General features: G+C 47.4%; 1 protein-coding gene across 8 annotated transcripts in view; it reads left to right on the top strand.

Moving 5' to 3' along the window:
• The window catches only part of VPS13D (vacuolar protein sorting 13 homolog D), a 226,893-nt gene that overhangs the window by 168,671 nt on the left and 30,697 nt on the right, over positions 1–27,525 (top strand). For 6 of the 8 annotated variants that reach the window (XM_059691217.1, XM_059691216.1, XM_059691215.1 and 3 more), the window contains 2 exons: positions 11,812–11,944; positions 14,558–14,753. In XM_059691217.1, coding sequence (XP_059547200.1) covers positions 11,812–11,944; positions 14,558–14,753 — 329 coding nt within the window. The remainder of the gene's footprint in view (positions 1–11,811; positions 11,945–14,557; positions 14,754–27,525) is intronic. The other 2 variants (XM_059691223.1, XM_059691224.1) reach the window with 1 other exon arrangement.

Raw genomic sequence — 27,525 nt, 5'->3', positions numbered from 1 at the left:
TTATAAGTATATTTTTATTGATTTCAGAGAGGAAGGGAGAGTGAGAGTGAGATAGAAACATCAACGATGAGAATCATTGATCAGCTGCCTCCTGTATGCCCCCTACTTGGGATTGAGCCGGCAACCCGGGCAATGTGTCCTGACGGGGAATCGAGCCGTGACCTCCTGGTTCATAGGTCGATACTTAACCACCGACCCACTCTGGCTGGGCAACATTACATTTTTGATAACCATACATATTGATAGGCTTATCTGTAGCTCATGTTTTCACTGCTAGCTAATACTGCATCATTTGAACGTGTCATAATGTGTCTAGTCTATGTTTGGACTGTTTCCCAGTGGTTTGCTCTTATGAACAATGTTGCTGTGACCTTGTTCAAGGCCCTGGAGCACATGCACAAGAGTCTCTCCAATATACACTTAGGCGCAGAATTATACTGGGTCATTGAGTGTTTATTCGTCCCATTTGTGTGTGTGTGTGTGTGTGTGTGTGTGTGTGTGTAATGGTCAATATTCATTTAGATTTATACGCCTATTTGTCCTGTTATCATTCATTCTTTGCGTATCCATATAGGGTCATTTTTCACAAAAGAACTTTCTTTTGTGGGTCTTTTGCAATGGGTTTTCTCAGGTTGGTTTTCCCCCCGGAAAATATATTTATTTCACCCATATTTTTAAAGATATTTTCACTGAATTTAGAATTCTGGATTGGCAAGTTTCTTTCAGCCCTTTAATGATCCCATTATTGTTCTATTATTTCTGTTGAAAGAGCTGTCAGTATAATTGTCGCTCCTGTGAAGGTGATATGCCTGTTTTCCTTTGACTGCTTATTTTCTGTCTTTAGTTTATAATAATGTGCCTAGACAGGGTTCTCTGGCTTGGGATTTATAAAGTATCTTGAATTTGTAGCTTGATTCTTGCTACAAATTCTTGGCTAATGTCACTTCAGATACTGCTTCTGCCCTCTTTCTCTCTTTTCCTTCTGTGACTCCAGTTACATGGAAGTTGAACTTTTTTTTTTTTTTTAACCATGTCCCGTATGTCTTTTAAGCTCCTTTCTGTCTTTCACCCCCTTGTTTTTATTCATACCTTGATCTGGATATTTTCTGCCGACTTTTTTTCTAGTTCACTAATCCTCTTTGATACTCTATCCACTCTGCTCTTCAGCCATTTATTAAAATCCTAATTTCAGTTCTCTGGTAAAATTTTCTATCTTTTTATAACTTTTGGAAGATCATTGTATACTATTTTAAACGTTTTATCGAATAGCTCTAATGTCTGGATAACTGCTGAGTGATTTTATGTTTCTTTTTTCCCCTCAGTTTTCAGTCATTTTATTCACTTACATATCTGGTAATTTTTCTTGTATGCTGGACATTGTGTAAAAAAAAAAGGGGGGGGGTTCTGACTTAGGTTCTTTTTCTCCACAGAGGATTTGTATTTTTTCTTTCCTTCTGGTGCCCAGTGCTTTGATTTCCTCCCATGTGTACTTCCCCTGCAAAACTTGTTTTCTGAGCCTTTCGTTTGCAGTAAAGGGTATACAACGGCAAGAATTTCCCAGCGGGACTTGTATTTCAGTAAGGATCAAAGCCCGGTATTTAAAGGGAAGATTCTTGAGGAAGGATTATTTTTTTCTGGGGAAGGGCAATGGAAGGGGAGATAGAGAATCAGACTCAGCTCTTGAGATCATAACAGAGGCCCTTAAGGAAACCTAGTCTTAAAGAATCAGTTCTGTTTAGATCAGAAAATGGGGGAATCTTTCTGATAAGCAAGGGTTAATTAGCTCTCTTTGAAGTAGGAAGTATATTGAACCAGAGCCCCTGTTTTCTATTCTTTCTAGCAATTGCAGGTTTTCTCTTGAAAGCAACACATCAGAATAGTCGCAGTGAGTCACCTTTAGGAAGGGCAGCTATTGAGCTCAATGAATTGTGTTTTCTTCCTCATTCCAGGACTTGTTTTTTAGGCCTGAAATTTATTAACCTAGGAATGGCTAATTCAGCAGTGAATGGCTAATTCTGCTAAAAAAAAAACACACAAAACAAAACAAAAAAACACCCAAAAAACCCACCAGATCTGCAGGAAGTAGATGAGTGTGAAGTAGATGGGCTCAGTGTCCTCTCCCAGGTCACCCCCTCATAGGGTTGTAAGATGACAGAGGTAGGAATACCCGCTGAAAGGCACCAGGGGCCTCCTGGCAGAGACCAGAGGGTTCTGAGGAGCTACTGGGAAATGGAACTAAGCCAGTTGCATTTTTATTTTAATTTTTTTCTACCTGAAGGTGTGGAAACATTTTCCATTTAAAAAAGAATCTTCTTTTGGCCTTTCACTTGAGCCTTGGATCAAGCCAAGTTCAGGAGAAATGAGACAGGACTTAAGTACCTAGGATCTGATCTGCCTTCCATCCCTTATTGCCCCCCAAAAAGAGGTCCAACCTCCCAGATGCTGAAGACCTGGTCCCAGGCTGTGGTCTCATCTAGCCTTCGTCACGGTTGCTGAGGCATGGCTTCCCTGAACATTACCTAGAACGAAGGGTTGGCCTTTGTATCTTTAGCTTCCTGCCAATGCAGGCTCGTAGGAACCGCACCTTGGTTTCCCGGGACAGCTTCACTGCTCCTGGATGGCTGGGCGGTGCTGGGAGAGAGGGGAGTGGCAGAGATGGAGAGGCGAGGAGTGGAGGCAGACTGGGTGCCCTTCCAAGATCGTGTCTCGCGCTAGGAGCACCGGTGGTTTGTGCTATTCTCTCCCTGTAGTTTCTGGAGTTCGGTTTGCTTGACCAGACCAGTTCTGATTAATTAAATCTTTTAGCTTTGTGGCTTTGGCACTCCACCTCCTTCAGCAATTCCTCTGCCAGAAGCTGGGGAGGAAGAGCAGATCTCTCCACAGACAGGAGCTCTGGAAATCACTGGTCTCGGTCCCTGCCCCAGCTGGCCTCCATCTTTCTTCCCAGCCTCATTGGTACATGCAAGTTCTGTGATCAGATGTGTTGTAATTGATCCCTAATGAACGTTTACAGAACCTCCTCTTTTTCTGGGGCTTTTTCGGGTGGTGACAGTGATAGCTTGGGGAAGAGAGAGTGGGGAGCCCAGGCTGCATGCCTAAGGGCAAGTCCAGGTGATGGAAGGCGTAAGGTGTCTGATTGGAGTATTGCTCAAGAAGGGGTCAGAGCCTGGCCCTCTTTCTTGTCCAGGGATTGCATGTAATTTCTCAGAAACTGGGTTATTTACGTACTCCCTCAGCTACCTTCCTTTGTTACCGCCACTGCTTGGGAAAAGAAAGGCATCTTACCTGGTGTCTCTATAAGATTTTTACTGATGTTCAGGAAGGAATTTTCCACGGAGACAATAACAAAAATCATGGTTGGGTTCCCTTTATATATTACCCACTACCATATGTGGGTAATACCTAGCAGACTCATGTTAGAGACAGTTGTGGTCTTTTACGTTTCATCTGCACAACAGTGATAATAACAGAGCCTACCTCATAGGTTTGTTGTGAGGATTAAATGAATTAAATGATTTCCCAACTGTTAAGCCCTTAGAACAGTGCCTGAGACACAACGTTGCTGACCTATGTTTACAGTTCCAAAGGTCACCTTGTGGCCTTAGCAGTTGGAAGCTTTCCTTTACCAATTTTGCTATTTACTCACCTAAAACTTCTTTTATTTGGACATCCAGTTGGGGAGATTTTTTTTCCTGAAAATCTTCTCAAGATATTTCAAACCCTTGAAACATATCTGACTTTTTCAGTAAGAAGTTCAGCTTGTACCGGAGCCTGGCATCTGTGACTGTTCTCAGTGACATCACCCGTCGCCTTTCTTCCCGGCTTTTGGCATTAAAGAGAATATATCTATTCACTTGAAATGCAAAGTCCTTTACAGGAATGAAGTGCTTGTGGCTGGGAACGCGATAAGTCTGAGCTTCTTCTCTGTTGTAAAATGTTTGGTTTCATTTCTAAATTCCGTATTTGGAGATTTTCTTTTGTTATAATTGGCTTCCTTACGCTTCTCTGTTCCAGAATGGGTACAGGAGATTCCTCGGTCACAGGCTGACACACACACAGCATTCAGCTGGGGAGGGAGGGGCAGTGGGACACTCAGAAGAATAGACTTTGCAGTAGTAACCCTTGGCCTGTACACATTCTTTGTGTTTTTCCCAAGTACTTTTAAAACCAAGGCCTCTCTGGATTAGCAGGTCTGTGGGTCGTGTTCTCCTGTCTTTAGATGAAGATGACACCCATCTGAAGAGAATGTATGTGTGTTGCTCATGTTCACCCCGTTGGATCTAGTGACAGAGCCGGGATTGACAGAGCCAGGATTGAGACTCCTGGCCTCCAAGCCTGTGTGCTTTCCTGGTATTGAAATAGCTTATCCGCCGAGTCGGGCATTCTGGTGTGACCACCTCACAGGGTTCTTCTTGTTTTTTTTTTCTTTCACATCATATTTTATCTCCTGGTTCGGTACTGAGGCGTGGGCCGTTTATGTGTAGTGAAAACCTTGTTAGATGGCAAAACTGGAGGTTTCGTGTGGGGTGGGAGGGCGTGCCCCTCCTCCCTTCCCGCCGCGCCCCCCCCCCCCCCCCCGCCTCGTGTAGCCCTAACTGTGCAGAACCTCCCTCTGACTCTGTCTGCGACTTCGGGGGCTTTTCTGCAGCAGGCAGGGAGGCCTGCACCCTCAGCACTGCCCCAACCCCTTCTGCGGAAGGTGTGCGAGGCCTCGCTGATGAAGAGCTGGGAGGTGGGGGGACACCATCCCGTCCCCAGATGGGTTTAAAGGTTCATCCTGCACACGATGCTTTCTAATTGACACGGAGGAAACAGGGAAGAGAAGACGTGATTAAGCCATGACACTTGTCTGGCGATGAAAATCAGTCTTCCTGTGGGTGTTCTGCTTATTTCTGTGCTTTTAGCCTCATAGCAGACGCCACCATGCCCTATTAAAGAAAAAGCAAAACCCTATGCCGAGTGCTTCGCACCACTCCAAGCCTCTATGAATCTGAAACACATCTGAGTTCACAAGTGGGTCAGAGCAGCAGAGCCTTGCCAGTTCCGCAGGCGTGCGTCCCGGGCTCTGAGAAGAGGACCATCTTGAGGTCTGACTTTGTTGCTTATGTTTAGACCTTGTGCGCTGAGATAATTCTGGGTGGCTTTGGAGGACTTTTGTTTCTTAACTGAAAAGGAGTGTCTGTTGCCTGATAAGTGTTTATCCGTGAAATAGCAACATGGTGTATGTCTTAGGGCGGGAGGCCTTTAGCTCTCCAGAGAACACCCTCCCCCCCCCCCCAAAAAAAAAAGCAAGGTCATTGGCATGTTGCTAGAGTAGAATGTCAGTCCGAGCTTGAAAATGTCTTGATTGTTCTCATTCAGAATCTCTTTTCTGGATTTTTTTCTCCTTTCTCTGCCTTAAGGGGGCTACATACACAGTCACAACCGAGCAGAACTGAAAACAGACAAACCTGCTCCACATCTACTGGATAGAGATCTGGGGTCCAAAAATGCCTCTTTCTTGCCAAACCTCAAATTGTTCCATGCCTTTTTTAAATGCCCTTTCCCTGCCCCCACCGCCGCCTTCGCCATTTGGCTGAGTGAGGACTAGCTGTTTGGTTTGCCTTGTGTTGGTGACAAATACCCACTGCTCATTGGGTCCCATTTTCCTTTAACCCCTCCTGGCTCACAAGAATCACAAAAGGGGTTTTCAACATCAAGGCAAACTCCCCCTCAGCCTCCTTTTGAGCCGTGGCCATGCTGACAACATGAAGCAGAGAAGCGGTGGCATCTTAGCCCCGAGGGACGGGTCCTCCTGACCTGAGGAGGGTGCCTGGCAGCCAGCACCTGGGAGGCCTCGGAGCTGCTTCTCAGAAGCTCAGCAACATGAGGCCGTGGGTGCCGGACACCGTGCCGAGTCCTTGGCGTCACCTCCCGACCCTCCCAGCACTCCTTAGAGGCGAGGATATTTGTTTGTTTGTTTATTTGCAGGTGGGTAAACTGAGGTTCAGGGAAGATTAGCAGCTCTCCCCGGGTGCATACTTAGTAAAGGATAGAATGAGAATTTGACTCCTGGGCCCTGATTGATGGAGAGGGGGCAGCCCCCACACAGTTCAGGTCCTCCTCGCTTACAGACACAATATGTAGCTAGCTGGGTTTTGCGAATTTGAATGTTCAGCATAGCTCCTTGTGGGCAACGCTGAGCAGAGCTGGAGCTGTGCTGGTGGCCGAGACTCGCAGCTGGACAGCCTCAGACTTGGAAGAACACAGACTCTCCTCACACTTCAGGGCCTGTCCCTTCTCCTCCTTTTCCTGTTATACGTGCTCACCGTCTCCCCTGGTGACAAGAAAAGTACCGTCACCAGCAACTCCTCAGTGAGCAAGAATATTAAAGAGGAAATTTCCATTAGGTAAATAACTGTGAAAGAAGAACCCCAGAGAAGGGGGAGAAACTCAAGCCGAGGCTCCCGTTACACTGGCCAAATGCCGCTGGCATCCCAGGCTTGCTGCATATCATAAAAGGGTCAGGAAAACTGATCGGACAGAACAGAGGGACACAGTGTGAATATTTTTCTCTCTCACCATTCCAGCCTCTACTTGAATGTCAGTTTTGTAAAACCATCTGTTCTGAGCCCAGCCCCAAACCCAGCCTAATTTGTAGTGGCTCCGTTTCTCTAGACAATGGGATTATTTTTGGAAGGTGGGGTATTGACACGCACTGTGTGTTGGCGAGGCAGTAGGACTGACATCTTGAAGTTCTTCTGACATTTTTACCCCCTGGCTGAAAATATGGCTTCAGAGAAATCAATGACTTCAGGCTGTGGCCAGAATTCACGAGTGTGGTGTGCTCTGAGCGTCCTCTGGTGAGAGAAGGGGGTGGGGTGCGGAGATCGCTGTTGTCTGCAAATGTAATAGCAGGTTTTCTGAAGGACACTCTGTTCCTTGGAACCTTTCATTTTAGCAAGGACAGTATTCACTTGCAGCCTTAAGGGTGTTTTTTTTTGGTGTGTGTGTGTTTTGTGGACTTGAAATTGCTACAAAATGAACTATATTGACTTAAGTCTCTGCAAATGGTCCTTCTGGTGTTGAAGTTATGTTTATCCCGAGTAGAGTTACAAATTATCTGCAAATTACCTCCCAATTGCTAGTCCTTTCCCAGTGTGCAAGCCTGGCACGTGCTCACTGCCCTGGTGCTGTATGCCCTCCACAGTCATGGAGCCGAATGCCGCATCGCACTTGGTCCTCACAACAGCCACGTGGGATCTGACCGTTCCCATTTTGCACCTGAAGAAACGGACGTTTCAGGCTCCGTGCGAGTGCTTTACGTGTATATCCTTGTAAGTGGATATTCGTTTCCCATTTCGAAGATGAAGAAATGGAGGCTCAAAGAGGTTGTTACTTGTCCATGATCTTACAGTTAATAAATGGCACAGTCAGAATTCGAACTCTGCTATGAATGAATGTCTTTCCGTTATGCCACATACATACCTCCTGGCTGAGGTCCTGAAGGCGGGGGGCAGGGACCACTTCTCATTTATGGTTCTCACTTGCTAGCCTGGCACACAGTGGGGTTTGGGGTCGATTGGCTGATGCGTAGCTGGATTGGATTCGCTCCTCTCTTGACGAATTCAGCCTTTTCCCTGGACATGATCTGAATATCTGCCTCCAGCCGTCATTTCCCACTTGGATCCTCCACGGACATGCCAGAGGGCATCTGCTCTGAAAACGTTTCGAAATAAGTTCAACGGATGTCTTCCACCGTCACTCCCACGGGATGGGGTAGCTCTCATGAGTTGTCCCTGCTCTGTTTTGACGATCATCTTCAAAGTCAAGGACATGGGTGAAATAACACTGCAGCCTCAGGGAAGACATGCCAGAGGGCAGCATAAAGAGAGCTTACTGGAATCACCTCCCTCTCCAGCCCAAGCTGTCACCCTGTCTTTGAGGGAGAAATAAGATACTCGGTGTGATTTGCTTTCCCACTGAGGTGGGAGTGAGAGATAGAATTAAGGATGACTAAGTGCTCCCACAGCGAGAGAGAAGGCCACAGGCTCTGTGGTGCCCGGATTCAGCACTCAGAAGCCCAAGCGGCTGGCCCCAGGCCCGGGCTTTAACCACAGGACCCTTCACCAGGCTGGCTTCAGTTTAGTTCCTATAAAATGGCTCTTTTCGTAAAATCTGATTAGCCTCTCGTCATTCTGGGTGTGGTTGAGTTGTGGATTTTAACATCTTCCTATATTTTCTGAGTTCTCAAAGCCACATTTCTAGGGGTGAAGATTTTATCTTTTAAATATATTTTTTATTGATTTCAGAGAGGAAGGGAGAGCGAGTGAGAGATAGAAACATCAATAATGAAGAGAATCAGTGATCGGCCACCTCCTACATGCCCGACACTGGGGATTGAGCCGTGACCTCCTGGTTCATAGGTCAATGCTCAAACACAGAGCCACGCCAGCAGGGCAGGGGTGAAGATTTTATAATCACTTCCTGTTGGTGTCTTTGTATCCTTAGCTTTTACTCAAAAGTGACAAAGGACAAGTTCAGCTGGCTTGCATGAGTAATTTCTTTACAGACAGAGGCATAGGAATTCAGCTGGAAGACAGAGAGTGAGTTGACTAGATTGTAGGCACCTTGCCACGGTAAAGGTGGGCACCCAAGAAGCAAGCACATGGAAGAACCAGCATTTAAGGGGAGAGCGCTCTCTTGGGCCCCCTCATCTCTTCCTCCTGAGGCCAGAGTGGTTTCTGTAGAGAACCCAGAACCAGACAGTGCTGGGGGCCGAGGCGGCTGCAGCGGAATCTGTTGGCAATTAGGCTTTTGGCCCAGGCTCACTCATAAACCTTGGGTGTTAGGCTTGCTTTTTGATGGGGGGTGCTGGAGAGGGGCTGGTATAGGGCAGTTTGCCTAGATCATTCTCCCATATTCTCTCTAGGGGGCAGGGGGGCAGTATATTGGCATTTTTAACTTCTTCCTAGTCAGTTGCTGGAATAGGTAGATGGGACTTCGCTTCATATCTCTCTTCCAATGAAATCTCTCTTTTCAAGCAAATTAGGAGTTTAAGGAGAATGGGAATAAGACCCTGGGAGGAGCCTGCACTTCTGAGGACAGTGCTTTCCCTTCACACCCTCCCCGCTCCCCCCCGCACCCCCCCCCCCCGCCCCCGCCCAAGACATCCTGGAGGCACTGTTGTCCGAGCTCAGAGTGAAGAACACTGGCACCTGCAGAATTCCCAAACATGGCAGGGGCTCTTTGGGCCTTTCCAGAAACAAGGGTCATATTTCCCTCTCCTTTTGCAGTTCCGGGTGCTCCCAGTTTGCGGCTCCTGCTCCTGCTGCTGCTGCTGGCTGTCCACGGGGGGGGGGGGGGGGGGGTCTTACCGCGACTGCCCTCCTTGGGACTAGGACCAGGCTGCCCTCTGTTCCCACCCTCCACCCTCAGGAGCACCTAGGCCGGCGCTGGCCCAGTGTACGTGCTTGATAAAGACATTCTAACTCAGATCATAGGTCACACGCTGTCAGAGCTGGAAAGGGCTTTGGAAACCGCCAAGTCCAGCACTAATTTTGCAGATGGTGCCACTCCAGAAGCTCACTCCGCAAAGGGCTGGTGGTTGCTTTCTCCTTAGTTATGGTCAATCCTGATGCAAATGACCATCATTCTAAATCTTTGAAAGGCGTCCTTCAGGTGATGCAGGGTGTTTCTCCTGGAACTAGTCGTGACTGGTGATAACAGTAAGAATGCTGACTCGATGCCACACCCTGAGCCACGGCCACCTGGTAGTGTCGGTGCTATCACTGCTCTCCAGGTGCCGAGAGGGGCCCAGGGCAGGCTCCTCACTCGGGGTCATGTAGCCACCGGAATGGTTGAGAGAGGACTAGGATCTGTTTTGGTCAGATGCCCAGGCCCCTGGCTCTTAGATGGGGTTCCTGACTAAAACCCCCACTTAGTGATTCACAGCGCTGGCTTCATAAACATTCCAGGGGGTCTTCATCCGAAAGGAAATTGTAAAATTCATTTCCATTTACTTGAAGTTCTCTAATTAGGGATGACAGAGAAGGGAAGGCAAAAAGCAACTAATGATAGGGATTGCCTCTCTAGCAAGGTCGTTAATCACTGCCCTAGAGCATAAAGGCATCTGGGCCGAGTGAAGGAAAGGGGTGCTCCCACGTCCTGCTGCAGGGACCACTGCTTCCCGTGGAATTGCTGCTCCTGCCTCCAGTCCCTCCTCTTACCCAGACGCCCCTTGCCCTGTCACTGGCATCTAGAAGCCTAGGACTGAGGGCGTCCAGGGCAGATCTGTGTGACCCCCTCTCCCGACCACAGTGTGGCAGGCCTCCTGGTGACCACCCAGCATCCTGGGTCTTCGGGGCAGGCTGTTTGCCTCACATCTTCCCACTGCGCTTCATATCTGAGCAACATTCCTGTGTGTTTTCTAAAAGGTTAGTCCTGGGTCATTGGCACTTACACCACTTGTTTTGGTAGATCCTTCCCGAGAAGGTTAATTATATATTTGATATCCTTCCCTTTTTATGCCTGAACGATGAGGATAAGTACCCTGTGGTTTATTAACTGTCACTTTAAACCTTTTCAAATTGTCTTGTGACAAAACAGACTTTTATGTCCTTTTTATCCAGCTTTGATGAATGGGACAGCTTCTCTGGTTAAAATAGTCCAGGATAAATAAAATCTCCTCTGATTGGTGGGGATGGAGTTGACATGGGAAGCCATGAGTTCAAATGTGCCATTGAATAAAAGGTGACCTACCCTGTGAACTTTTACATATACTTCTCTTTCTTCTTTTGACAAATGGGGCCAGCACCTAGGCATTCGGTAATTACTGAATAAGTGAAAAAAAACAGCATTACTTAAGGGCATTTGATTTCTCTAAAAATTTTGATGCCAAACCCTAAAGCAAAATTTGCAACATTTCCTATTTGGTATCCCACTGATTGTTAGAGCAGAGAGCCTCTGTCCTTTAACATTAGGGAACCCCAAAGCTTCTCTCTCCTTCCCCAGGCCATTTTTTTAGACCTTTACTTTTTGGTAAGTTTGCAGTAGAATCAAGGAAGGTAAATGTCATGATGGATTGTCAGTGGTTGTTTGCAGGCGATGTGTCCGCCTGTAACCGTCCCATGCTTGAGAACCACTCTGCTGGGACACACAGTATACATAATTCAGCAGTTTATCTCTCCCTCACTTGGTATTCACTGAATTCCAGCGAGGAGCAAGGAGGGCATTTATTTAAAACTAGAGGCCCGGTGCATGAAATTCATGCACTGGGGGTGTTGTCCCTCAGCCCAGCCTGCACCCTCGCCAATCTGGGACATCCCTCTCACAATCTGGGCCTGCTGGCTCCCAACTGCTCACCTGCCTGCCTGATTGCTCCTAACCATTTCTGCCTACCAGCCTGATCACTCCCTAACCACTCCCCTGCCAGCCTGATCAATGCCTAACTGCTCCCCTGCTGGGCCAATCACCCCCAACTGCCCTCCCCTGCCAGCCTGATTGCCCCCAACTGCCCTCCCCTGCCAGCCCGGTCACCCTTAACGGCCCTCCCCTGCAGGCCTGGTTCCCCCTAACTGCCCTCCACTGCAGGTCTGGTTGCCTCTAACTGCCCTCCCCTGCCAGCCATCTTGTGGCTGTGAGCACTGCCATCTCTGAGGGCATGGCAGTCAATTAGCGTATTCCCTCCTTATTGGCTGTGGGTGCCACCATCTTTGTGATGGCATGAGGGTCAATTAGCATATTCCCTCTTTATTAGATAGGATAATTAAAGTAACAAAAATTCTGCTACGGGTTTAAAACTCTTGTCCTTCTGTTTTTAATTCATTGCAGTTTGCGGGGACCTTGTCGGATGGCTTAGGAAAGACAATGGACAACCGGCATCAGTCGGAGCGGGAGTACATCAGATACCACGCAGCCACCAGTGGCGAGCACCTGGTAGCCGGCATCCACGGCCTGGCCCACGGTAAGTCGCCTGCTGTTGGCTGTAGGACATTGGCTTTTCTGCCGCAGTCCTCGGGGGTGCCTGTTCAGCCATCCGACTGCCAGCAGGAAAAGAGAGCCGACAACAGTGTCGATCCTGGCTTGGCATCGTGGTGCCGGTAGCCATCCAAGCTCTCTTGTTTTATTCCCCTTACAATTGCTACCACCCGTGAGAGCTCTTCATTCATTTTCAAAGTGTGCACACGGCCATTCCTTCCTGCATTCTGGCTTCTGTTCCCAAGGTGTCACAGGTGTGAACAACAAAACCACTTTGTATCATATGGATCTGCGCTTCTAGACTTGCCCTCCGCTTTCTGAGCATTCCTTCCACAGAGAGTGAGGTGTGAACCTGGCTGCCAGGTTTGTGGGCCAGATGTTTCTGACTCTTGTGTAAATACCCATTCTCTGAATTAGTTTGAATTCTGACTTTAAATACTTTAATTCTGACTCATTTGCCTTTTGTTGTATTTTTCTCAAAACTTCTTAGCATGGTGTTCGTCAAGGCCCTTGGAAATATGAACTCAGCCACCTTCCCCAACCATTGTCCCCCAGTCCCCCCTCCCCCTGGCCTCCTACTGCTTCCTGTGCCTCACGTTCCTCTGCCCTCCCTCCCTCTGCCTCACTTCATTGCCTCTCAAAACCCCATTCAGCCTATAAGTCCCAACTCAAAGGACATTTGCCCCGCTCCACTGTCCCCAGTTAGAGTTAATGATAATTAGCACACAGGGAGGGCGTGGTTGTGTATGTAGCCAGCTGTGTGCATCTTGCTTCCCTGATAGGCTGTGAGGCCAGGAGAGCAGGAAGACCACTTTGAATTCACCTTTGTACTGGCTATCTCACATGATACCTGGCATGTAGCTCATGTTTAGTAATGGTTACTAAAGTGAACTGTTTGTCCAGATTACTAGAAATAGTCTGAAGCTACCAGAAAGTCATGTCAAGACTGAGAAGTTTTAATTATCAGCATTTGAAAGAAGGAGGAAGAATATCGATAATAAAAAATCATGTGTCTCTTTGTGTTTAGGAGAGTTTTTGTTTATCAGCTTCCTAAGGGCGAGGTTTGGATTAAAATGCCTTTCTTTCCCTAAGCCTGCCCAACTGGAAAGGGAGCGTTCCCCAAGGAGACATCAAGCTAGAAGTAAAACTTGGCTGAAATTAATCTGTTTATGTGCTTTAAAAGTTGCTTGTTGGGCAATCCTTGGCGTTAGAGGTTTAATCCTTCTTTCTAGTAACTGCAGTGACAGTGCATTGGACTAATAGAGGACTTTTTTAATGAACATAAAATGCTTTGCTGTGCATTATCCCTTCTATTTACCCAGCATCCTTGGGATGCAGAGAGAGAGCATGGCTGTCCTCACTTTTTCAATGGACACACCAGTGTGCTGAGAAAACGGGGAATCGTTTCAAGGTCGCCAACTCCCCTCCAAGCAGGGGTCATTAGGGACTATGTACAGCACCTTCAGAGCACAGGCTGTGCATTCTGAGGCGAGGACCAGCGGCCTCATCCAAGGGCGACCCATGAAGCATAGCCAAGAGGGAGACCCTCCTTTCACCGGTAACAGCCCCTTGGTGTAAAGCGGGGATCATGCTCAGCTCTGTCTGCAGGCCCTGCTTGACCAGGCTCAGTCATATTCTGTCTGCGTGAACTTGGTTCAGAAGGACGGGAAAGGGGGATTGCCTCACTGGGGCGAATGCACCAGAGTCCAGAAGCGCTGTGCATTGTTAGTACATTCTCACCCAAGCAGTTTCCTTTACCGATTTGTCTCACTAGAGCTGAGGCGTCCAGAGAGCTTCCTCACACCCCCATCGTCACCAGGTAAACATCCTGTGAGTGTCCCTGGCACAGGACCCGGAAATGCTCCCTGGACGGGGCCCGCTTCCCCTGCAAGGCCATGTCCTCTTCAGCCCCGGCCAACTTCTGGCCACTGTGGAGCCTCTTTAAGGTCATTGCTGTCATCTCTCAAAATGTTTGGAATATCTTTTTGACCTTGACTAATCTTTCAAACTCACTCCCTTGAGGTTGCCGCTGGCTCTGGCAGCTTTTTAAGGATGCCCTTCATCAGGCTTTGTCATTACTCTGGTCGCCTACACCTGCTTTCAGCCACATGTGCCACAGCTTTTACCCCGTTTCAAACGTTTAGCGGTGCTGGCAAGTCACATAGTGTTCTTTGAAAACTGAGGATCTGTATTTAGTTATCTCTCTGCCTGTTATTTTATGGGACCCCAAGTCTCCCCAAGAGCCCTAGTTTCTTGTCTCTAGATTTAATTCCACTGTCTACATCCTCTCCATAGCCCATATGCTGCCTAAGCTCTGGAGTTAAAAAGTACCACTTTTAAACTCTTAGCTTTTCTTTGATTTTTAAAACTGGAACCTGCTTTACTTCTGACGAATATATAATATACATTCTCTGACTCCAACTGAAGAGGCAGATCTGCTGGTTCTCCATCTTGAGTTGGCCTGCCTGTGGCCTGTCAAGAGACTGAGAGAATGCCCCTGAGTTACCTCGCCAGGTGCATGGAACTGAGGGGTTTGGCTTTAAATGCTGTTGCTTTTGTTCTTGGCCCAGTTACAAATAGCCCTTGTCTTTTTTGCTAGGTATCATTGGTGGATTGACCAGTGTTATAACCTCAACAGTGGAAGGTGTGAAAACGGAAGGGGGTGTCAGCGGTTTCATATCTGGCCTTGGGAAAGGGCTTGTTGGCACTGTAACCAAGCCAGTGGCAGGCGCCCTGGATTTTGCATCAGAAACAGCCCAGGCGGTGAGAGACACAGCCACACTTAGTGGCCCCAGGTCAGTGATCGTGGGGGGAGTGGCTTTTGCAATTTCCAGCCCAGATCTGCTGCCTCTCCTAGTCCATCCTGCTATGTTTCATCGGCTTTAATGATATGATTTTTCAGTATCTAATTACACACAACTAAGATTTCTGACTTGCCTAATATAAATACATGAAAACAAGGCACAAAAATCTGGCATGCACTCTTGTAGATCCACATCTACGTCTGTATCTGTATTTACTGGATACACACTCACAATGTTGTTTTTCTTCACTAGAGGGGTTAGAAAATAGCATTGCATTCTTACAAACCTCCCCTGCTCACCAAACTAATTAGATCCCCGCCTGCCTGTTAAGAAAACTGTGAGGCTGACGGCTGTGTCTTGCTCCTGAGCCCCATGGTGTAGTTCTGGAATCCCTGAAGTTCCAGTTCACCACGTGGGTCTGTCCCTTCCTAGTTCTTCCACTTGAAAGTGCCAGCCAGTCCCCACCTCATAACGAAACTCCCCACTAGGCGGGCAGTTCTGCTGAGGGGTGCTTTCTTGCCTTGATACCAGCTGAGACAGGACATCAGCCACAGCCCATATGGCTCCAAATCCCAAGAATCCGACTACTCTAACTTAGCTATTTGTGTGGGGGGCCTATTTTAGCCTCCCCCTTTTCAGTGACTAATTTGGGATCTTATCAACAAAGGCTATAGTAATGAATGTTACAGCTCTCAGCCAAGCTGGACTCCACTTAAGCCCAGAAGGATTTTGCCGCTGCCTGCTGAATAGATAGTCCCTGAGTGAATTAGTACGCCCTTTAGAGTGCGAGGGCCGGGGCCATGTCCACACCCTCTCGCTCCCTCAAATAGGATTTGAAGAAAAATTTTCCCCAATTAAAATGAGTCCACTTGTCTGTCACCAGGAAACGTTACCAATGACACATTACTGTGTTCTGCCAGAAGGTCTTCCATCTGGAAGCAGCTGCTCTTTAAACGGATCTGTAGAGCTGACGTTAGTTAACTTACATTCTATTCTCAGATACAGAGCCCAACCAGTCCTTGAGTATATTTTGAAGCATTTATGAAGTTAGGGGGAGGGAGGGAGACTTCAGAAGTACTTCCAGTTACTTTTCCATGTCTGCTCAAAGCCCAAGAAGTCTACCTCCAGCTTTTTGTTAGGACAATGAGACCTAAAGAAGTGAAAGTAAAGTGTTCCAAAGGAACCATCCTTATTCTTAGAATCCCAAAGCAGTCAAGGAATTGAGTGATTGATTTCAAAAAGGGTCTGAGGTATACGTGTTAAAATGTAAAAATATTATTTTGTGATGTTAACTTTAATAACGACCAGGAAGAAATCACTTGCATTTTCTGTAACGTGAGTTTGGAAGTCTCGGTAAAACGTTGCGTTCTTTTAGGAGCACAGGAAAGGCACAGATGGTCGCGGCAGACAGGAGGGTGTTCATGTCGCTCTTCCCTGCTGTCCAGCATGGCCACAGAAGGTTCAGTTTGGTGCCAGCCGGCATAGACCTGCCATTCAGGCATGCTCAGTCAGTGAATGCTGATTGGAACTTCCCTAAGAACTCGGGGTTGGGAATATAGCAGAGCTATATAGAGCAAGGCTGTCCTTGGTCTCAAAGGCGGGCAGCAAACATAAACCAAGTAACCCTGTAAAGAATGATTTGCTAACGTGATAAATGGCACAGGAGATGTATAGGGTGCGATGAGACCGTGTGATTAGAGAAGATGAAGGGGAAAGAAAGGCTGGCTGTGGGAGCTGTGGTCAGTCAGATCAAGAAGGCCTTTCTAGGGAAGTGGTATTTGCGATGAAGCCTGAGGTATAAGTAGGAGTCGGCCAGGTGAAGAGAGAATCGTGTTCCTGGTAAAGGGGACAGAGAAGGTATGTAGTTTGCCTCAAAGCAAACAGTAGCTGGGCAGTCTCACTGAAGTTTAACTGGATAGAGCAGCCATCTGCCTAGCTTTTCACTTCTCCTGGAAGCAAAAGCTTCAGTAATAAGTGAGGAGCAGCCTCGTGATCGTGAACCTGTGGGCCTGGAAGCTAAAAGGAAGGGGAATTAAGCATCGGCATCACCTCTCTATTCCCAGAGGAGCCAGGAGTGGAAGCACGATGGCTGAAGGTATCAGAGGTGAATGGGACACATGCTAGACCCATGCTGATCAGGGGCCTCCAAGAAACTGGGCCCTTCACCCTTTATTGCACTTGAAAGGCATCACAGAGGCTCCTGAAACCCTTTAACCAAGTCCCCTCAGTCCACTTCCCTGGGTCCAAAAGTAGGGTCTTACTGAGGACCCACATGTTAGAGAGAAAAGAACACTTCCCAACCCCTTTCCTTAGTAGCGCTGGGCCCTTGAGCAAGTCTCCTAGCCTGTCTAAGCCTCAGTTTTCATCTAAAATTAGGGATAAATATACCTGTTTACTTATTCTGCCTCTCAGAGGTTTGAGGCTCAAGTAACCAGAGTTACTTCATGCGAAACCATAAAGAACTAGAAAATGCCAGGTGGTACTGTTTTTGAAGGTCACGGATGAAAGGAGCAGTGATTCTTGTAGGTGGAGAAGTGTTTCAGAGCCTTGAGGGTCTGCTCCATGACACTGTGATCTCTCAGGAGCATGCTAGCTCTGCTCAGGGACGCGTCACCCTGGCTTCTTGGAAGTGAGATATAGCCATCCGCGCTGATTGAACAGGGTCCAGGGGTGTTACGCAGGGTTTCCCCACTGTTTAGACAACAGGGACTAACAAATGATTTGAAGGGATTAGAAGTGAGATGCTGACCGAGGGCTGACCTGAGCCCAGGGACTGAGCCAGGAGTAGAACCCAGGAGTCCAAGAGTTCTGCCTCTGAGTCTGCTCTTGGAATGAGACTTTCTGCTTCCTCTGTAATATTTCATCCAAGTAAAGGCTTAGATCTTAGCATCTATGTTTTAAATGACCCAAATTTTAAGCAGATGACAGTAAAGTAAGCCATAAAACTGTGAAGGAATACTCCTTCCAGTAATCCATCTGAAAAGCAGCTTACAGGAAACATGGGCTCCTTTTGGTGTTTATTGGAACATGGCGTTATTTATAGGGAACCCCCCTCCTTGAGTTCTTTTAGATTAAAATACGTCCGAGTTCCGCTCCTGGTTGGAGCATGCAAGTGTTCCAGCAAGACAGCCCCCTGACTGGTCTCTGAACTTCCCACGCAGTCGACAAGTTCTTGGGAAGGCAGGTGGGGGTGGGGAGAGGAGGGCGGAGGACAGCAGAGCCTTTGGCCTCAACATGAATGTTGTGGACCAATATCCCCTGCTGCATGTGTTAACTGTACAAGTATGTGTGGTTTGGAACTGAAATAAGAAGCCTTTTCCAAGGCAACGTTCTGCTGGCTCAGGTTGCATCGTCTCGTCTACGTGTATTGGGCCACATTTGTCTGTTCCCAAGTAAAGTTTATGAAAATGGCACAGAGGCAGCCACTTGTGGTGCCACTGAAGCCATGGAGAGAAGCCTGTCGCCCTTCAGACAGACCGGGCCAAGCAGGGCACCCGCCGGGCCGTGCTCAGTTCTGGGCATGTGCACTGGGTTTTGACGGGAATACTTGCAAAGCCACTTTGGTAGAAAGCTGCAGAGAGCCCGGAGCAGCCATTTCACAATAAAAGGCAAAACACCACCGAGGAGAGAGGAGTGCTCAACTCTGGGCTGTTGATTTGCTTGTTTATTTCTCTGAAATCCATCTGTGATAGGCTTTGTGTTGCCTGGCATTTAAGGAGCGTAGCCCGTGAAGATTGATGAAGCTGGGCCCTGAGGTTTCCTCCAAAATATTTCTTCACCTTTTTAGTCAAGACCCAAAACAGCGGGGAGAAGTGTGAGTTGGCAGAACTTGAAATATTTGAACTAATTTAGCAAAGCTCCGGAGTGTTGCAGCTTATCTCAGTATTTAAGGTAGATAAGGCGGAAGGGAGCTTGAAGGGTAGTGATACATCAGGCCCCGTGCAGTGCACGCACGTGTACATTCCAGTTGCCCTGAGAGCTTTGCAGTGACCTTCGGGTGGACTTCACAGAAAAGATTTATGGTGGGCATATTCCACTTCTGCAGTAAAAACACTCCTAAGTCACCATCCAAAATTTCTAAAAGACGCTTTCCATTAATGGCCTCTGAGATGTGAAATGGAAATGGTGTTTCTCGGGGAAAAGCCCTTTTTGTTATAGTGTTTGCATCTTACCAGGGCTCTCTGGGATAAAAGGGTTAAGACCCTCTTGGGTCACAGAGCCTGAGGCCCGTCAGGTGGGAGAGGCCAGAAAGCCGGCAGCCAAGGGAAGTAGGCAGCGCTCCCCCGCTCTGCGTCCTGGTTCGGCAATGCAGCCTTCACATATCCCACGCTGAGAGCAGCCATGTGCTCGCCTCGGTATTACATAGCACACCCAGCAGAGCCGTCTTGATTTGAACCATTAGGGAACTTCCAAAGGTAAAAACCTAACAACAATTAAAGTGTTTCTTAGCTGCACAGTGCTCTCAATTTTCCCACCAATGCTGCACCGGAGGCGGGGAGGTGCACGGGACCCCCTGTGTCCTGGGGAAAGCAAGTCCAAGATTTCCTTGGAAAGTTTGTTTTGTCTTGAAACTGTGAATTAATTTTATCCCACAGTTGTTTTAATAAAATGTTTTTAATTGCTACCCAATAAAAGTAACCCTTCAGAAAGATGGGCCACGTTCTCCCGTACTTATTCACGAGTGTAAGGCCCGCCTCCACTTGGGTCCCTGGACGCTGGCAGCATTGGGATGAAGTTGTGTGTTGCTAAGTGTTGGTGTGAAGTTGTGTGTTGCTAAGTGTTGGTATGAAGTTGTGTGTTGGGAAGTGTTGGTGTGAAGTTGTGTGTTGGGAAGTGTTGGTGTGAAGTTGTGTGTTGGGAAGTGTTGGTATGAAGTTGTATGTTGGGAAGTGTTGGTGTGAAGTTGTGTGTTGGGAAGTGTTGGTGTGAAGTTGTTGGGAAGTGTTGGTGTGAAGTTGTGTGTTGGTAAGTGTTGGTGTGAAGTTGTGTGTTGGGAAGTGTTGGTGTGAAGTTGTATGTTGGGAAGTGTTGGTGTGAAGTTGTGTGTTGCTAAGTGTTGGTATGAAGTTGTGTGTTGGGAAGTGTTGGTGTGAAGTTGTGTGTTGGTAAGTGTTGGTATGAAGTTGTGTGTTGGGAAGTGTTGGTGTGAAGTTGTGTGTTGGGAAGTGTTGGTGTGAAGTTGTATGTTGGGAAGTGTTGGTGTGAAGTTGTGTGTTGGGAAGTGTTGGTGTGAAGTTGTATGTTGGGAAGTGTTGGTGTGAAGTTGTGTGTTGGGAAGTGTTGGTGTGAAGTTGTATGTTGGGAAGTGTTGGTGTGAAGTTGTGTGTTGGGAAGTGTTGGTGTGAAGTTGTGTGTTGGGAAGTGTTGGTGTGAAGTTGTGTGTTGGTAAGTGTTGGTGTGAAGTTGTGTGTTGGGAAGTGTTGGTGTGAAGTTGTGTGTTGGGAAGTGTTGGTGTGAAGTTTGTGTTGGGAAGTGTTAGTATGAAGTTGTGTGTTGGGAAGTGTTGGTATGAAGTTGTATGTTGGGAAGTGTTGGTGTGAAGTTGTGTGTTGGGAAGTGTTGGTATGAAGTTGTATGTTGGGAAGTGTTGGTGTGAAGTTGTGTGTTGGGAAGTGTTGGTGTGACGTTGTATGTTGGGAAGTGTTGGTATGACGTATGTTGGGAAGTGTTGGTATGATGTTGTGTGTTGGGAAGTGTTGGTATGAAGTTGTGTGTTGGGAAGGGTGAAAAGCCAGAGTCCAGGGCATGTTTGACCCCGAGGCTGTGTTTCTTATCTGTGTGCATGAATGTCTGTTGACTTGGTAACTGTCTGCTACTTGGGGCAGCCAGTGCGGTGGCTGGCCTGTCAGCTTCATCATGAGAAGGAATTAGATTTCAGTGAAGCTGGAACATTGTTGTGTCCAACTGAAGGGAAGGGACTGTTCATGTCACTCTTCTCTGGTCCAGAGGTGGCACAGAACTGGGGGGCAGCCACTTTATCCCCCCTGTGCTCACCCTTGGGTGCGCAGGAGATGAGAGCCCGGTACTCTCCCCTCCCGATCTCGCCAGGCCAGGCTTCCCACGGACCCACGAAGGTGGAGGGGACATCTCCCTCCCGAGAGCCCCCGAGGAACAGCATTCTGAGCTGTGCGCATAGGGTGCCTCAGTCAGGCTGACATTCAGCTAATGAAGTTGCAAGAGAAGTTATTTTTAAGAAACATCTTACCAGTCCTTCTTGCCTTATAAGTTAAAATCCGTCCCAGAGGAACACAAGCAGAGAAATCTTATTTTCTAAGACAGACTTCTTCCCTCTTGCTGAACTCTAAATACTCTATTCCCCTTTCACTCACAGGCCCCAGACAGAGCCGTTGTCATTAGAACATGACTTACGGAAAGTGAAGCTGTTGCTGAAAAAGCGGGAGGTGTGTGTGTTCCTACACACACATATTTGAGAAAAGCCTTTCCATTTCTGAAATCCCATGACTCATTTTTATGCAAGATTATCTGTTAGGGAAAAACCACTTTTTTGGTCATGGTACATTATAATCATTTCTAGAAAGGAGAGCGTCTATTTTTTGCCATTTTTGGCATGCAGAGATGACTGACTTTATGGAAACACAAAAGTAAAAATAAATGGATGTTAGGCATGTTCATCTTTAAAATACAGTCCTTATATCTCAGCCAGTAGGTCTCTGCTCAAAGAAAGGAAATGGATAGTGATTGCTCTCTGATTTTGTTTTCTTCCGTTTAAAATTAAATGATCAATCATGCCATTGTGCATCTATAATTCCTTCCTTGTTCTATGATTTGTTTTTTTTGAAACTCAGGAATGCCACTCAGTCTTGTGTACATAAGCTGCGCCTTTGAGATGTTTGGTTTGAACTTCAGGAGAAACAGAACAGTGTATGAGAAACCATCTTATTTCCAGCATTGCCGGAGAAGGAAAAGCCATGTACCGTCTGTGGACTTCTCTGCCGAGGCATTAGGTTGACTGATTCTTAGGTTTCGGTGACTGCCCTGTCTGTCACAGCTTTCCCTCACAGAACCATCCCTCAGTGCCAGGATGGAGCTGGACTCTCCCTTCCAGAGAGGATTTGGGTCTGCGTTCAGGTCCCCTGCTCGCGGAGAGCTGCAGACTAGGAGATCCTTCTGAGACACACAGAGGACAGTGGCCAGCAGGGAATGGCAGACCGAAGTATTGTATTACAAGCGAAGGGCTGTCATCTTTGGGGGATGAAGAGGTAGGCTTGGGTGTTACAGTTAACCCTGCCTCATTGCCCCATGCCTTCACTTGCACTCCTTTTGCCAGACTGCCTCTCAAAGACAGATTCTTACTAAGTTTCTCACTGATTTGTCAAGTTGGGCAGGGGTGGGGGTGGGGTGGGTATAAGATTGAATTAGACATCTTAATCACAATCTACGCTAAAAGAAATAATTTTATTATATCTGGCTTATATAACTGTAATCCGGTTAACAAGGGGACTAATCTCTGTCCTCAGTGGATTTACTTTAATACCTAGAGGAAACTGATTTCTGATGAGCATGGGTTGCACATATGGGCCCTTTTAGAACAGAGGTTCTCAAAACAGGGTCTGGGGACCCCTGGGCAAATCTTTCAGGGACCCGTAAGGTCAAACCTATTTTTAGATATGAACTCATATACAGTTAGGTGACTGTTTTATAATATTCTCTAATCAATGCACAGTGGAGTTTTGCAGAAGCTGAACAATGTGTGATATTGCACCAGATTGACGTAGGGGCAGATAAGAGAATGCAGCTGTTCTCTGCAACGACGTAGAGACTTGCAGAAATGGAAAACAGTGCCACTGTCTCACCTTCTGTGATTCCACAAATGTGCCACCAGCAGCCTGCACCTGGTTAATTTGCTTAACCAGCGGCTCTGTTTGAGAATATGGTGATGACCCCTCATCCTGCTGATAGATGGCACATATCGACAGTGGTGGATTAATGAGGATTAAACTGCAGGAGCCACTGTAACGTGATGCTTCGCTCTGGCTTCCTGCCAGCAGTTGTCAGCCCTCCTGGTTTGCTCCTGACTTTTACTGGTTACTGGGTTCCTTGAAGTACCAATTGGAAAGATGTTATCACGTATCAGAAAGACTTTTCACAATAATTCACCTAATTTAGTCCTTCACCTTCACCTACTTTGCCAATAAATTTTAGCTTCGGCGGCATGGAAAGTGCAGGGCCGATTACTTCAAAGTGCGAGGTCCGTCTTGTCAAAAGCCCACTTGATTGTTCGCTCTGCCCTGAGCTCCATCAGGAAACTGAGAAGGTTTATCTGTGTCAGAGTTTACTTGGCAAAACCTCGGCTTCCTACCCTAGCGAGTTGGTGGGGCGGGACAAGCCTGCAGTATTTGGATAAGCCCTTTGAACTCCCGTGGAAAGCAGTTTTTATGAGGCAGTTGTTCTGTGTTAACACCAGAGCCAGCTCCTAGTAGGTTTTCCCCAAACATACTTCAAACATAGATCATGGCAGAGGTGACCCAAGCCTTTTCATAAAATCCCAGGACGGCAGAAAACTTCAAAGGGGCAAACTTGTCATTACGAGGCTGATGGGTGACAGGAATCCGGCGAACCTGGTGGGTTAGGTGGTGGGTTACCTCCCGGAGCGCCGCGGGGATGGGCAGGGGTGAGCGTGGCTCCGGCAGGAGGGTGAGCCCCCCTCCGAAGGCGCTAAAGGCCAGATTGCTGCTTGTAGAGTGCCTTCATACTCTTGTGAGCAGATGCAAACCTCAAAGAGTTTTTATGTCTTTGTCTGAACTGTTGAGGGGCCCCACTGATTCAATTTAGATAATTCTGAACTTGTGATATTTAGATCCAATTGCTTAGTAAGTACACCGGTTCAAGATCAGGCAAATTGGCAGTAGAAATTCATTAACTGGTTAAGTGTTGACCTATTTCCATATTCCAGGCATGTAATAGATATTAAGTGCTGAGAATATTTAAATACTTGAGAACAAACTGCTTTGAAGAATCTTCTAGATTCTTGAGCATCATCAAACTGTTTTAGTCTTACATGTTAGAGCAAGTTTTCTTCAGCTTTCTTGAAGTAACCCGTTATTAGTGATTTTACTTGCCGTTCTTGAAAACAACAAAATTGCATGTGTGTGATGATGTGTATTGTGGAGGTTTGGTACATAGAGGTATTTTTTCCAGTCTTATTACCAGGCCCTTCACAGATCTTTCAAAACAAATCGTTATAGTTTAACTAATGGTTTATAATTGGCTAATGAGCTCTTGATTTTTTTTGATTATTCTTTATGCCTTATACATATTTCCTAAATATTATTTAGTATCTACAATTAATAAGGATAGTGTTTTTACTTTATCTCACTATAACAATTTAAAAATATTTTTCAAATTAAATTTTACTTTATCAAAATAAACAAATATCCACACTTGTATTTTTTAAAAATCCTCACCTGAGAACATATTTATTTATTTACTTACAAAGAGAAGAACAGAGAGAGAGAGAGAGAAACATCAATGTGAGAGTAACATCGATTGGCTGCCTCCTGCATGTGCCCCGACCAGGGCCAGGGATCGAACCTACAATCTTTTGGTGTGCAGGATGAAACTTCAACCAACTGAGCCACCGGCCAGTGAGGGCAGTAACTTCTTGGAAAAAAAAAAGTTTTTTATCTGCCGATTACTAATTTATCCATAAACTCTCCTCTGTGTGTTTGGAAATATATTAAGTAATTTGCCAGTTTCTTGGAAATTCCTTCTCTAGATGGCTCTGCTCCTCCGTCGGACTGGTTGCTTTCTAGATCTGTGTTGTTAGTGCCCTAGCCCTCCTGAGTTTCTTTCATTTGTGCATTTGGTCTTTTTCTTTCATGAACAGAGACTGTTCCCAGATGTTTGGTGACTCTTGACTCTGTCTTCTCCCGTGTAAAGATGAGGCACTGACCAGCAGAGTGGGACTTGGGGGTGGAAGGGGCTGGGGGCCTTTCTGGGGGCGGGTCAGCTGGGGAGGGGTGGGGTGGGTTCTCCTCTCTGGAGGAGGAGCAGGCTGGATGGGGGTGAGGGAGGGACCTGCAGATCTAACGCTTCTCACACAGGCTTTTCACCACCTCACTCCATCCTCCCTGTTCCTCCCCTGTGCCCCAGGCCTCCAGAGCGGCTTGGTGCCTCCATCTTTCTGACATTCAGCGGGTTTTCGTACTAATTAGCTTACTGCTTGTGGCTTCCACTCCCTCAGGCTTACATTTCAGCACCACTTGCCCATCTGCTTTTCAGCTTCTAAAATATTGTTGACACCTTCTCTTTATCCTTCTGGATTGGTGCCATTCGCATCCCTCTGCTTTCCCTGTAGAGGGGTCTCTGGACTCAATCTGTCATATTTAATCACAAGTCCTATAATTTAGACTTTTCACTGATTCATTCAGCCTTTCTTGGTGTCCTTTCCCTTCCACATCCAGCTAGGAACTCTGAATTAATGTGGTTTCGCTGAAATCCGTTATTTCTGCTAAATCAGTCTTGAAGTTTGGTGGCATTAAAAGATAAGAGTAACGTTATTGTTGGCGTTTTTAACCCTTGGCTGTGATGCTGGCACTGTCCTGTGTATTTTCCATGGATCATCTCGCTCGATCGGCACAACCACTTTTGAGCAGTGTGCTTAGCAGCCAGTGGCCTCTTTCCCAGGAAGATTTAGACTGGAGAGAGGTCGTTGCGAGTTGCGAGTCCCAACCCAGCTTCACGTCTGGTACTGGTCTTTAATCTCCCATCCTGTGTGTTGTAAAGAAACAGGTTGTAGAAGGCTCCTGTCAGATCCCAGGAACATGAAAGAAGTAGCACACCCCACAGTAGTGACATGGCCCTGTCACCACCCCTCATTGAACCATAAAAGCTATTCCGAGGGGCCGGCAGCTGGGGAGTGACTGTACTTAGATCCTGGGTGCTGATGGGTGTCTGGTAGTTTCCAAGGGAAGTTGCTGAAAGTTTTCTTATCTTGACACTCCAAGGGCAAGAGGTCTTTCTTCAAAGAGCGGCGCTTGTTTCAGAAGGAGACGTGGAAAGAACATAAAATCACAGGTCTCCCCCGTTCTGGGGAGAGATGGAAGGAGCCTGTGGTGGCCAGTGTGAAAAGCAAGCAGGCATGTGCAGGAATGAGAGGGCGCTCCCACGGCACCGTTTGGTTCCCACGGCTGCGGCAGGAGGTCAGAGGGCAATGAGGAGTCAGACAGCCTGGCTTGAGTCATCACACTGATGTTTCTTAGCTGTGGCCTGGAGCCGTCCCCTCCCCCACTCGTGTCTCTGAGGTGAGATGCCTTTGACTCACGTGGACTGGGAATAATAATGCCTGCCTCGGTGGGTGGCGATGTGGATTAAATAATGTATGTGAAGCTCTTAGCCTGCCATGTGGCGTGTAATTAGGGCTCAGGAAATGGCATCTGTGTCAGGATTCTCTCTGAATATGAGACGTGGGTGAAACAGGGATTGTGTCTTGCAGACCACTTGCTGTAGTGCTAAGGGGAGGAGTTCCTACACTTTGCTGGGCTTGGGTCCTTCCGATCCTTTCTTCACACACAGACAGTTCAGTTCAGGCCTGCCAACCTGTGACAGTCACGTGGGTGGCTTTGCTGGGTGGAGGAACTCACCTGGGCTGTCCGCCTTTGTGTGTGAGAACCGCACCGGAAAAGGTGTGCAGAGGCCACGAACTTGCCCTGAACCCGCTGGGAAGAGCAGGTGATCCCAAACTATTGTTAGTGTCTGCTGTAAATGATATGCCTCTGGGTTCGAGCAGAGTTCAGCCAAAAGCCCCACATGACATGGAAATCTGTCCCGGAGCCAGGTTTGTCGGGTCAGAGTTATGTAGCGAATGTCTCCAAGCGTTGGCATCTGCAGTCTGCCGAGGGCAGGGCGGCCGAGAATGATGGAGTGCCTGCGGACACCGGGCAGGGGCATGTGGCCCTGGAACAGCTGACACGCTGCTTCAGCCACTGCTGCGCATCCAGCTCCTCTGATAAACAGCTTAAAAGCATTACGTGGCTTGGAAAGCATTCTTCAAAAACGGTTATGCTTTCCAGACGCATGACAGTCCCTGGTGAGCCCTGGTGGAGGGTTTGACTCGTAGAACCCGACCCCCTTCGGTGGGGCTGCTGGAACCATCCAGGGCTTATCTGTCTGACTCCCGCCAGGACCGGCTCAAAACAATGTTATCGTGTAGGTCGGGGCCCCCGATGTCTGTTAAAAAAAACAACACACACACACACACACACAAACTGCTCTCAGTTCTGGGCTAGAGTTTAAAGGAAAAACTATGTCTTTCATTTGCAGCGAGGTATGATGGGCTCTTTAAAACGCTGCTTTCATCAGCCCTTTACTTCCTGGGTCTGCAGGATGAAAGTACGATAAGTCGGGATTATTGTGAGGCTTCGGGCCTTTGAAAATGAGCTTCCTCTAGATTATAAATGTTCATTTCGTGGCTCGTTCCGAAGCTCATCTTCCCATTTGTCCTGTTTCCAGAAATGCAGCTCCTGTTGCCTTCTGCACCCGCTAGGAAATTCTCAGGGTCACCGGGCAAGGGAGGTGGCTCCTGGGGGAGGCCTCCAGGCGCGGCCTCTCATGTGGGACTTGGACTCAGATAGACCCAGGTGATGAGTACAGCGTGCTCTAGTGAGAGATTTTAAAGAAACTGTCGTTGAGGTCTAATAGATCACAGATTCTTTTTAACTGCAGGGGGAGGATTCGTGGAATTTTATTATTCCCAGAGTGCCGAGGCGGAGCTGACAGAGTAGCACAGAGCATCCGTCTGATG

The sequence above is a fragment of the Myotis daubentonii genome, chromosome 3 (genome assembly GCF_963259705.1).
Source record: "Myotis daubentonii chromosome 3, mMyoDau2.1, whole genome shotgun sequence".
Classification (NCBI taxonomy): Eukaryota; Metazoa; Chordata; class Mammalia; order Chiroptera; family Vespertilionidae; genus Myotis; species Myotis daubentonii.
The sequence above is the reverse complement of the archived record's forward strand: the minus strand, read 5'-3'. Positions and strand labels throughout refer to the sequence as shown.